This window comes from Pteropus vampyrus, unplaced genomic scaffold (genome assembly GCF_000151845.1).
Source record: "Pteropus vampyrus isolate Shadow unplaced genomic scaffold, Pvam_2.0 Scaffold102, whole genome shotgun sequence".
Lineage (NCBI taxonomy): Eukaryota > Metazoa > Chordata > Mammalia > Chiroptera > Pteropodidae > Pteropus > Pteropus vampyrus.
The window spans coordinates 1,996,909-2,010,479 of record NW_011888883.1 but is presented as its reverse complement, the minus strand read 5'-3'; the positions used below and the strand labels follow the sequence as shown (position 1 = coordinate 2,010,479).

General features: G+C 33.5%; 1 protein-coding gene across 1 annotated transcript in view; it reads right to left on the bottom strand.

The window, feature by feature from the left end:
- Window positions 1-13,571, bottom strand: part of ME1 (malic enzyme 1) — a 147,157-nt gene that overhangs the window by 29,736 nt on the left and 103,850 nt on the right. Inside the window, exon 7 of the mRNA XM_011364885.2 lies at window positions 5,837-5,946. Coding sequence (XP_011363187.1) covers window positions 5,837-5,946 — 110 coding nt within the window. The remainder of the gene's footprint in view (window positions 1-5,836; window positions 5,947-13,571) is intronic.

The following is a 13,571-nucleotide window of genomic DNA, read 5'->3' as shown; positions in this document are numbered from 1 at the left end:
ATTTATTTAACGAAACCTCTATTATTTGATATTTAGAGGACTTTTGATATTTTGTATCAAAAATAACATTACAATAAATATCCTTATCTGAACAGACATTTGTCCAGAGACATACAAATGGCCAACATAGACATGAAAAGATGTTTAACATCGCTATCATCAGGGAAAGGCAAATCAAAACCACAATGAGATATCACCTCACACCTGTTAGAATGGCTATTATCAAAAAGACAAGAAATAACAAGTGTTGGCATGGATGTGGAGAAAAGGGAAGTCTTTTGTACTGTTGGTGGGAATGTAAATTGGTGGAGCCACTTTGGAAAACAACATGGAGGTTCTTCACATATTTAAAACCAGAACTACCATATGATCCAGCAATTCCACTTCTGGGTATTTATCAGAAGAAAATGAAATTACTATCTTGAAAAAATATCTGCCACTCCCATGTTCATTGCAGTATTATTTACAATTGCCAAAACATGGAAACAACCTAAGCGTACGTCAATAAATGAAGAAAATGAGATCTCTCTCTCTGTCTCTCTGTCTCTGTCTCTCTGTCTCTCTGTCTCTGTCTCTCTCTCTCTCTCTCTCTCTCTCTCTCTCACACACACACACACACACACACACACACACACTGGAATATTTTTCAGCCATTAAAAAAGAAGGAAATCCTATCATTTATGACAACAGAGATGAACTCTGAGAATGGTACGTTAAGTGAAATAAGTCAGACAAAGAGGATGAGAATGTTCTTTTTGTGAATCTGCTAAATTCTTATGATCTCCAGATTATATAATTAAATGTCCAATTTCTTAATAGATTTTTTCCAGTTAAAAATAATTTATACTTATAATCCATTAAGGTCTAAATAGATTTTGAACCAAAATCTCTATCATTTAAGATTATTTTAATAATCTTAACTATGACTATGTTTAGTAGAACTTTAAGTATTGTTTAAAATCAAATGCTTTTCATAAAATAATGTCTTTAAATACACATCTGTTAAAAAAAATAGAAAAAAGTTTCCCCAAATGGCCAGTGTAAAAAATATTTATTTACATGGTAAGGCTGTAATAGTTATATAATTATTTTCATTGGCACTGGAATGCAATTTCTATGCCCCTAGTGGGGAAAGTATTACATTTGTGGGCAAAATGGTAAAAACATAAGGGTAAAAAGGTAAAACAGACACATACGGGGGAAATTTCTAGTCAGAACCCTAACTGGCAAAGTGTTTTCTTTAGAGATTAGACCTATTTTTCTGAAATCCTTCTTTTTGTTGGCTAAGGCAGTAATTTTCTAAAATTCCTATGTGGAAATAGGTAGACTGTATATGTGCAGATTATATTTTAGGACACATTAGTTGGAAAGAAAAACTAGTTATTTAATGACTCCACTGATGACCTGCTGGAGGGAATATTCTGCTGTAGATTCTCTGGGAAACTCCACATGCAGTGCTTTGGCCTTGGGTTGGCAACTACCTCAGATTTCCTGTGCTCTTGATGCAATCCAGGCCTTCACCTCTAAATTCCTGGCCTTAATTGATAGGAATTATGACCCTAATTCCTAATTACTCATTTTGTTTGATAACTGGTATTCTTCTTTTTAAACTGAACGTCGATGTCTGTTAATTCTGCATAGTGACTCAAAATTATGTAATACTGATTTTTAACTTCTATATGGACATTTCTGTGGGACCCACAAACAAAAAAGATATAGAATATTTTTTAAAATACAGTAAAGATTTATTTGACAGTTAACTGGTGGCTATTGTAGAGACCATTGCAAAGTGAATTGATAAGTACTTCGAAACACTGATCTTTAAAGCCTATGTTTGTAGCATCTAAGGCACTCTCTATCATTATACATTAATTGTATCTTCAAGTTTAGGTTATAGTACATTAAAATTAGACTGTTTTTACTTCATTTCTGAATGCCTCCAAATATTCACTTCTTATAAACAAATTCTTAAGAAGAAATTTAGTACAAAAAAGAAAAAAAAGTTGAAATTATGTAAGCATCTTTGTCATAAAAATGACACTAATGATGCAATTAACATCACAAAGGACCTGGGGAAAAGAAAGATTTGACCAATTATTTTAGCAGGCATCAAAGGTATAAAGAGACTCATTATTTTTAAACACATTATATTTACTATGTCATATATAGAACTTGCACAGAGAGAATTTTAAAAATCATGTTTATAATGTACAGTTCAGTTGATAGGGTATTTTCACAAATAATCATTTTGTCCTCAGTATAAACTCTATGAGAGAAACATTATCATCTCCATTTTACATTTAAACTTTTCTTTGACTATCTAATTTCTAATGGCATTCATCTTATTCTTCCACTTGGCTATCTTACTAAGTTTCATCTTAGGACTTACCATCACTCAGAACTAGTCCTTCTTGGAAGTACTATACTAGAATATCTCACTCATGGTCTATAACCTCCTGCCTTCCCAGTCCTTTATTCAATTACCACCATTATACCTATTATTTAACCTCATGAGATTACCCAGGCTCTTTTGCCCTGTCTCTCGGTCCTTGTATCTTCACTTCCTTCCCCATTCAGCTTAGTGCTACGGTGGTCACTTTAACCCTAGCTCTTATCCTAATTCCTTTCATTGCACAAATACAGTAAAATATCCAGCACTGATAAATCCAACTGACCATCGCAGCCTTGCCCATTTCTAAACTCTTGAACTCAAGCTGCTCAGCCTGGTGTCATAATATATTTATGGTATCAACTTCAACTGGATCCTCAGCACTGACTGACAGGATTACTGACTCCTTTTGTGTTTAATAGTCAGTTGGCTCTCTAGTTCTCTACAGCAATTCTTTCAGACTTCCTTTATTCTCATCAAACTTCTGATCTTATTTCTAAGAAACAACAGAAATATATAACTTTCTGCCATAGATAAGAAAACTAAAAGTCAGAGAGGTTATATAAATTGACCAAAGTCTACATAGTAAGGAGCAAAGCAAATCAGTCTGACTCCAAAGTCCACAATCTTAACATCTACATGTTATAATGTCTCTCATTTTTCTCTTTCTCAGTTTCTGTCATTCTATCAGTTCTTCAAGGCTAAAACATAGGCTCCATTGGTTGTTTCCTCACCTTCATTATCAAGAAAGAATCATGTGTGTATTCTTCTATCTTCATAGCACTTTCCTAGAACAAGACACCATCATGCACTTGAATCACAGCAACAGCCTTGCTCTGACTCAATCTACTCTCTACACTGAAATAATGTGAATGATCTCTCCAAAATGCAAACCTATCTTAGCCAACTTAACTCCTTAGTTTAACTCTTACTAACTCTTTCAAACTCAATCTTTTAGACTATAGGTTGGCAAACTCTTTCTGTAAATGGCCAGATAACAAATATTTTAGGGTTTGTAGTCATATGATGTCTGTCCAAAGACATCATTGTTGTTGTTGCAGCCTGAAAGCAAACATAAACAATACATAAACAAACAGCCATAGCTGTGTTCCAATAAAACTTTGCAAAACAGACAGTGAGCTGGATTTGGCCCACAAACTAGAGTTTGCCAATCTCTGCTTTAGACATACTGCATTCACTCATTCCATTAACATTAAGTACTTTCTATGGGCTATACACTGTGTTAATGACAAAGGTTACAGTGATGAGCAAAACAGACATGTTTCTTGCCCTTCACAAAACTTAAAATTTAGTGGGGAGGGAGATATTAATTTTAAAAATTACATAAATATATAAAACTGCTACTGTTAAGTGCCAGAAGGGTAAAAGAAACAGTTCTATGAGAGCCTGTGATAGCTGGATTTGACTAGACACAGGGATCTGGAAGATTTTTTCTGAGGAATATCATGATTTCAATGAGATTTAATGAGGGGAGGTAAGAGCACTCTAGAAAGAGGGATCGGCATTTGGATAGATGCTGCAATAGGAAAAAGCCTCACTCATTTTTGGATCTGAAAAAAGGATGTTATGTCTGGAATGGCAAAAACAATGAGGCTAGAAAGGGAGGTAGGGATCAGATCATGAATTTTGGGCCACAGTCATGATTTTCATCTTTATCTTAAGTGCAATGGAAAACCATTAAAATATTCTAAAGAAGGGATGATATGTTAGATATTAATAGCAAAAAAAAAGAAAACACACTTTGGCTTGTTTACCACTAAATTCTCAGCACCTAGTTCTATATCTAGCAAACTGTAGAGATATTATGCAGAGAACGTATAAAAAGTAGAAGCAAAAGTAAGTGTAAAAATACTTCTTAAGAAAATATCCATTGTTTAGGAGAGATAATAGTAACTTACATTAGCGCGATGAAGAGGAATCTACGAAAGAGACAGATTTTTACAATAAAAAAATCAGGAGGATTTAGTGATAAAATGTATTTGACAGGAAGAGGTGAAGAAGAGAAAGATATCAGAAATGCATTGAGAAGAAGAACACTGGAAGAAGCTCAGGTTTGGTGGGGAAATAAAAGAGTGTGATTTGGGGGAAGCTGAACATGAGATAACTTTGAGATATCCCAGAGGAGATTTTAAATAACCAGATGGGCATATGGATTGGAATCAGAAACATCTGGGCTAGAGATATAAACCTGCTAAGGAATGTTTTGCCTTGGAATACATGGCTATGAAGATGTAAGAGAACAATGAGGGGCCCGGGACAGTATTGGAGTGTTCTGTCATTCGATAATTAGTCAGAAAAGGATGAACCTGGAAAAAAAAATGAATATCCAAAGAGAAAGGAAGAAAGTCAGGAAAGTGATGTGACACAGAAGTCAATAGAAGAGAGTATTTCAGGAATGAAGGTGAGGTCAACAGTATTAATGCGGCTAAGAACTCAAGAAAGAGAAACAATGAAAAATGCCCACTGGAATTAGTGACGTGGGAGCCATTTGTTACCTTTCAAGTTGCTAAAACTCATTATGGTTTCCTCCTTAGGACCTCAACTTTTCCCCCTACCTGCCCTTAACATTGTAGGATCAGTAAGATTTCCATAGCAAAGTTTTGGATTTGGGGGTCGGGTGTGGATCTATAGAGAGTTGAAAAAAATGGACTTAAAGAGAAAACAAACAAACAAACAAATAGGCAACTTAGACAAACGTAGGAAGTCAAGCATTTACAATCAAGGACAAATAGTAAAAAATGGTACACTATATATAAAGGCAGCTTTTGTTGGGGTGAGGCTTATAAATCGTGGCTGATTGAGATGAAGGCTGAGGAGAAAAGTATATATACTCTTACTTTTAAACAGTGAACAATATATTTCATTCTCTGTTTAGCCATAATCACTGAGGATTCTATCAGATTTCAGCAATTCCTTTGCTCATGTATTATACAGTACATTCTAGAGTCGCAGAGTCCTTTTCTCAAGAATATGGAAGTAATTGATAAATTATATGTGAAATCATCAAGCATAATTCCTAGCATTTACCAGATATCTAGTATATGTTTATCAAATTTGAATCTTTAATGATCCAAATCTATTATGAACTAATTTCAGGACATATTTTTTTAATTTTTTTTTATTAAAATATAGCTGGCATACAATATTAGATTAGTTTCAGATGTACAACACAGTGATTATGTATCATATACCTTATGATATAATCACCACAATAAGTCTAGTAACCATCTAGTAATCACAGAAAGTTCTTATGATATTATTGACTATATTCCCTGTGCTGTGCATTACATCCCCATGACTTATAACTAGGAGTTTGTACCTCTTATTTTCCTTCACTTTTTTCACCAACCCCCACTTCCTCCCCTCCCCTCTGACAATCATCAGGACATGTTGTTCTTAACCCATACACAGTGAAAATTTTATTACCTTGAATATCATCATTGAATGTGCAATATTGGTTTTGATACTTGTTCAGGAGACGAAATGCATTTATATTGGCGAAATCTTCAAACTGAATAAGGCAATTCATGCCATACCTATGGGACAAAACATGTTAGAGTAGGTTAATAAAATAACATTTAAAAATAAACATTAAAAGTAGCCTACAGGAAAAGCAAAACATTATTTTCTTTTAAAGGTCCTTCCTTGCTACTTATTATAAATATGTAGTATAACGTCTCTTCAGGAAATATTTACTATATGCTTACTGCAGAAAAAGCATTGTGTTTACACTGTGAAATTATACAAAGATAACAAAAATAGGCTCCTTACCACCAAGGAATTTAAAATTTAATAGAAACTAAAATATTTTGAACAAATGAAAAGTAATATAAAAGTGGTATGTACAAGAAATTATAATGAGAGGTCGGATATCACTTCTGACTGGGGGCGCACGCAAGGTAACAAATGAACTGAGTTATAATGATTTCAAAAGTTGAGACATAGGGTTTTACAAGTTGAGTAAATAGCAGAAGCAAATTAATTGAGGTGGAAGTTAGATAAGAAAATATTGATCACAAAATGTTAAGAAGTCTGATTTGGCTAAAATATGGTGATACATGTAAGGGTGTAGTGAAAGATAAGGTCAGAATTTTATGCTGGAAACCTTAAAATTCTAGCCTAGGATTCTGGTTGTTATTTTCTATCCATGGAAAAACAATGAAAGGCTTTGAAGTATAAAGGATGGATTTTTATTTCTGAAATTAACTTACTTGTCTGATCCTTTATTCATATGATCATCTATCTACCTATCCATCCAAGGCAAGGGAAATTAAAATTATTGATAACTCGAGTATCTGAAAATTGCCAGAGAAAGTCATATAGCCATGACTATCCTTACTACTACAGATTTATGGTCTCCAACCTCAGCTAGTCTCCCACTGATGCCCTATTTGTGATTCCTTTTATTTGTCCTCGGTCAGGTTCCACTTCCATTACACTCAATGGCTATTCCTAACTTTCCCCAATTCTTTTAAATTTTGACCTCTTTACTTGTCTTTTACTTTCTGAAATAGTGTAGGCATAATGCATAGTCGCCCTCAACTATTCTCTCTACCTCCCCATCTCTATCTTCAGCTCTATTCTTCAAGCATCAGTGGACAAGGTGTTCCTCTTCTTGGTCCAGGTAACTGATCACTGGTTCCCACATTCTCTCTCCTTCCTTCTCAATTAGCTCCCTCTCTCAGTGTATAACTCCTGCTTCTGGATAAGTTCCTTCCTCGTATGTGATAACTGAGTTTGAATCTCTCATTAAAGGGAAAAAGTTCTCTCTCGATCAGATGTTTTCCTATCTTCAATATAATGTGCTTGAAATAGTAGTTCACAGTTGATCTCTTATTTACTTCTCAATCCTCTACAGTTTACCTTTTGCCCTCATAACTCTACTAGATTGCTGATCTAAAGTTAAAGTATTTCTTGACAAAAAAAAAATCCAATGAACACTGTTTGAATTCTTAATTTATTAGAGCTCTTTGCTGCATAGCCACTAATTCTGTTTGTTTTTTTTCTAAAACTCTATTCTCTAGACTTCTGTGAAATCACACTTTTCTGTTCCTTCTCCTAAACCACTAGTCATTTCTTCTTTTTCTCTTGTAAAGTCCTTAGCATTTAAACACTGGTGTTTCCCACAACTCTATCCTTGTTCCACTGTCTGTGTGTATCCTGATAGACTCGCAATCACGTCCACAGTTTTAATCACCTACTATATACACTGACTCCCAAATATGCATTTCTAGTCTACTTATGTGAACTCCAGACTTGTATATCTCATGGCCAGCAGGATAATTTTATTTGATTGTACTTCAAACTGAAAAGTCCAAAATTAAACCTATAAGTACTCAAAAAATAATAGTTTGGTTAATGTAATTTACAGATATTTTCTCATTTAATCTCAAGGTACAATTTTATAGAAGAGGGAAGCCTTGAGCAATTGGAAAATTGGGGAGGGGAGAATTGCAGAGTTTCTCAACTATTTAGCAAGAAACAAAATCAAGATCCTTTCATATTAATTTTTAAAGAGTAGGCACTAAGGTTACAGAAGTTTTCAATATCAATAGTTTTTGTTAATGAAAGTACTATAAAACTTCAATACGTTTCTCTTTTGGTTGAATTCTCAAATACAAATGGAAATTTCCAAATGTAAATCAATTATTTTTATAATTTTTCTTCATGTTTAACTACCCCTTCTTTAAAAATATTTATTTTCTAGTTAATTAAGAAAATATTCCTATGAAACTACTATTTTTTTCTATCAGCATTTGAAATTTCTTTCCTTTCCTTTCTATCAAAGTCCTTTTGGAAATGTTACTTATGTGCTCACAAGCTTTTCTACACTAGTCCAGGTGGCTAACAGGCACATGAAAAGAAGTTCATCATTACTAATTATTAGAGAGATACAAATCAAAACCACAATGAGATAAGATCTCACACATGTTAAAATAGCTATTATGAAAAAGACAAGAAATACCAAATGTTGGAGAAAATGTGGAAAAAAGAGTACTCTTGTACACTGTTACATTGTTAGTGGGATTGTAAATCGGTACATCTATTTATTTATTCCTCAAAAAATAAAGTATTTATTCCTCAAAAATAAAGTATTTATTCCTCAAAAAATAAAAAATAGAACCACCATATGATTCAGTTATTCCATTTCTGGGTATTTATCTGAAGAATACGAAAACACAATTGAAAAGATATATACACCCCTATGTTCACTGCAGCATTATTTACAATAGCCCAGATATGGAAGCAAACTAAGTGTCCCTTGATGGATGAATGGATAAATAAGATATGGTATATACAACAGAATACTACTCAGCCATAAAAAAGAATGAAATCTTGTCATTTGTGACAACATGGATGCACCTGGAGGAAATGATGCTAAGTGAAATAAGTCAGAAGGAGAAAGACAAATACCATATGATTTCACTCATATGTGGAATCGAAGAAAAAAAAATGAACAAACAAAATAAAACAAAAACCAATTCATAGATACAGAGAACAAACTGGTAGTTACCAGAGGGTAAGGGGGTTGTAGAGTGAATGAAAGGGGTAAAGGCTGTCAATTGTATGGTGATGGATGGTTGCTAGACTTTTGTGGGGAATTACTGTGTAGTGTATATAAATATCAAATTATAATGTTGTACACCTGAAACTTATATAATTATAAAAAATAATTATACTCTCGCAGTAAAAAAAAAAAGAAATATGTTAGTTCAAATAAAAAGAATTAGAAAGTTTCTGTACAAGCAAGGAATAGTTAATAAAATATGAATTAATAGGAAGAAGTTAATGGTCTAAAAGTTCTATTGCCAAGATCTTAAATTCTAAAATACTCTCACTCTCGGTCTCTAGTCCCATCTTCCATCTCTTTCACCAACTTCTTCTTAAGCACATAATCTACTCTTCATCCTGATCTTTGCTTTCCTCCTAACTCACTCCGTTTTGCTTCATTTCTGTATACCAAAGACAATGATTTCGGCAGGGCATTGCCAGTTTTCCTAGACTCCCTTGTCCCTTTGCTTTCCTTCATTCTGAATAACTCCTTCACTCCACTTAGCACATAAAACCGATGCTACCTATTCTCAGAGAGGATCTTAATGGAGTCCTATTTGTTTTCATTGCTTACTGGTCGATAACATGCTCCCAAAGCAGCTTTCGCAAACCTTTTTTTAGTCTCCTTGTCCCACAAGCACTCACTATCTTACCAGTCACTACCACACTACGATGAGAGAACAACCTTAGCTTTCACAGTTCTATGCCCCATTTAAAAATCTTTGCACTTTTACTTCTTTTTCCCCCCTCTACTTTTGAGAAGTATTTTTGCTATCTTGTTTCGAATCTCTCTATGGACTTACTGCTCAACTTTACTTCTCTATACTAACAGCTTCAATTTCTCCTTCCGCACTGGTCCCTTCCTGTCTCCAAGGATGCTCAGGACTCACTGATTTTAAAACCACATTTCTTGGCCATGATAAAATCAAAACTACAGTTTTTATCTTTCTTCCCCACCCCACTGCCAAACCTCTCAGAAAAGAGAACAATAAACCTTACCCCATTTCTCACTTCTTGTCAACATTATGCCTATAATTCAAAGACTGTCTCAAATCACCACATCTTGGTATCATGATGCAGATAAGCTCTCTCTCATCTGAGCCAACAAAGTACTTCATAAGTTATTTTTCTTCCATTGTGGTTATTAATGTATTATGTTTGTCCTTGATGGACTATCTTTTTTTTCCCCCCTGGGGCTTCAAGTGGACATGCTCTATTTTACTTTCTGGTATCGAACCAGTCCCTCTGTACTTATCCCTCTGTTCTTATATCAGCACTCAAAATCTATAATTTTTCAATTCATTTGTTGGTTGTTCACTTGCTTACTGTTTGTCTTTCTGTGAGGATAGGGACCCTATCTGTCTGGTTCTTTTATATTGGTCCAGTGTTTAACACAGTCCCTGGAACATAATAGGTGTTCAACAATACTTCTCTCTCTCTCAATTATATGTATATGTGATTATAGATGTATGTATATACTCTCTCTGAACCTTTATGTACATATCATATATATAATCACACATATATATAATAGTATATATATTCATACATGTGTGTATTGCATATATGTGATTTTAACCTAATTCTATCTTTTTTAATCATCATAAATTCATAGGTGGAAATTGGTATCTAAATTTTTGTTTGTATTTTTTGAAGATTAGTGAAGCTTAGCATATTGGTCTATTGGTCCTTTATAATTTTTTCTGAAAAATTATATGTTCTTTGGTTCATTTTTCTATTCTTATGGTCCTTTTGTGTGTTTTTGTTTTTTCAGGTTGACACATTTTCTTTTTTTTTTTTAATTTACTGGGGTGACAATTTAATAGTACATCATCTGTTTATTGCATTGTGTATTCACCCAAAGTCAAATCTCCTTTAATTACCATATATTTGATTCCTTTTACCCTTACCTACCCCACATGTGGGACATAAAACTGAAAGCAACAAATAAAAAATACAAACAAACAAAAACTCATAGACATAGACAACAGTTTAGTGGTTACCTGAGGGGAAATGGGGGATATATGGGTCTTTTTCTTTATTATTTCAAAAGCACTCTTTACAAATTAAGAATATTAACATTATGTTAGATATATTGCAGGTTTCCCTACTCTAGTATACTGTGCCATTCATCATTTACAATGTTCCTGTTTGTTTTCACACAAAAAATTTTAAATTTTTATGTAGTCAGATCTTTCCATTTTTGTTTTTATTTATAGTTTCTACACTTGGTGGTCTCCTTATTACAGTTTAACTATTAATCAAAACTTTCTAATGATATCATGGAATTAGAAATTAATTAAGCTCTATATTTGATATTCTTTTTCACTGTGGGTGCTTTTCTCTTTTATTCTACTACTACTTATGACAATAAACATATTTTTCACTTTGTATATGTACGTGTGTGTGTGTGTGTGTGTGTGTGTGTGTATACATTCACTTATTTTTCACAACCATACTATGAGGCAGGTAGTATTCCTATGCTCATCTTATAGGCACAGCATGTTAATATTACTTAGTAATGATAGTCTATAGTAATAATTAGTCTGTCCAGAAAAAAATGCCTCCTTGTTTTAATTACTATAGTTTTTAAATAACTTTAGTATTTATTAATGTTATTTATCTTTCATTCTTCTATCTAACTATTTGTTTGGCTGTTGACAGTGGTTTAAAAACATAGGCTCTAGAGTCAGAGCTCCAGGGATGAAATCCTGTCCTCCTTACTTAGCCTGTATCCTTGACTGTTCTGTGTCTCTGTTTCTCCATTAGGAGTAATGAGAATAACAATGGCATATTATAATAAGCTGTTATCAGGATTAAATGAAGTGATAAATGTTAAGTGCTCAGTGTGCAAAGGCTGGCACATGAGTACTCTATCATCACTAGATATTTTTACTATTTAATAGCAAGAGTAGAAGCTATACACAGTAAAATAATATCATCAAAGGCCTATGAATAGTATATCTAGCAAAGCTATCCTTCAAGGGTAGGGTTGAAAGAAAGACATCTTTAGATAAATAAAAACCAAAAGACTTTCACTAAAGGAACTTCTAAAGGGTGTATTTCAGATAGAAGAAAATAATCCCAGAAAGAAGATCTGTGATATAACAAAACAGTAAAATATAAATAAAAACAAGTGATTTTTATCCATATAAAATAGCAACAAAGAATAAGGCTAATTCTGGCATGACACAGTGAGGAGGTTGGCAAATTTATTCCCCTAACAACAGCAATATAGCAGGACAAATCCTTCAAACCAATCATTTCAGTACTCTGGAAATTAACTAAAGGAAAAAGAAGGAAAGGATTTTTAAGCAGAATGGGGGAATGAGGTCAATTCTTGAAAGGAACAAAAAAATTGTACGTTCTTTATATATATGATGCCATTCCAGGACACCTTTTAGCTAGCTTTATTAAAAATTACTAAAATGTTATTAAGAATGGGTAAAGGCATTTATATAGTTATAAACTATTACTTTAAAAAAAAAAAAGCCTTACAAGAGAAACAAACTTTGTGGTAGCAACTGATTATTCCAAACATAAATATCAGTCAATAATAATCTGGTGCTTGTAATGGCTCCTTTTCCGTGTCTCTGGTTTCCACACAGCCTTTAGAAAATAAAAGCTGCATGCCTTTAGACAGTGCCCTCATTTGGTTTGCTCCTGATGTATCATGTACTAGTGGTCTAGTAGCATTAGATGATCTGTCATTATGCTCAGAGGCAGCAGAACCTTGTGGTTTCAGTATGTGAGGAGGAATCAGAGCCTTCTCAGTTCTATTCCTGGATCTACTACTTACTTGGTCCTGTGGTTTGGAGCTTGTTACAGTTTCTCTGTGGTTAAAATGAAATCTCCTCAATATGATTTGCCTTCGGTGTTTAGGACACGATGTGATCAGGCTATAAATTTATACCATTTTCTAAGTGAAATCCAGGGATAAGCATAGGTAGTAAATTAGTGCACAAGATACTTTATCATTTACAAAAGCTTATTGTAGAATTATTCCTTGGAGAGTAAAGCGTATCAATTTTCATTTCATAATTTTCTCTACCTGGTACTTAACTCCAATTTGATTCCTAAATATTTAGAGAGAGATATTCTGAATTCATTTTCTGTTATAAGCATCTTGCATCATATAATAAAAGAAAGCCATGTAAGGGATATTTTGTTCCAGATTGAACCAGCCTTGTCACTATGCAATTATAAGTAGCGGAACACAAGGAAGTTAGCCAATTCAATTCTATGTAACTATGAAAAGAACCTACTATTTTATGATCAAAATATCACATAAAACAGTGGGTATAAATGGTTTTAAAAGTTAACAGAAATATCACCCATAAAATTAACTTGTAAGAACTGTAGAGAATTTTCCCTTGTGACACTGTTAAATCAGACAAAAACTTACTATAGTGACTAATGCCTACATATAGAACTTGCTAAGTACCAGACACTGTGCTCCGCACTTTATAAGGATTACCTCACTTAATTCTCTCAACAACTCAATGACGCATGTACAGTTATTATACATTTTACAGATAAAGAAACTGGAGCTCAGAGAGATTAAGGGCATGGTTGAATTTATACTGCTAATAAGTGGTAGAGTCTGGAC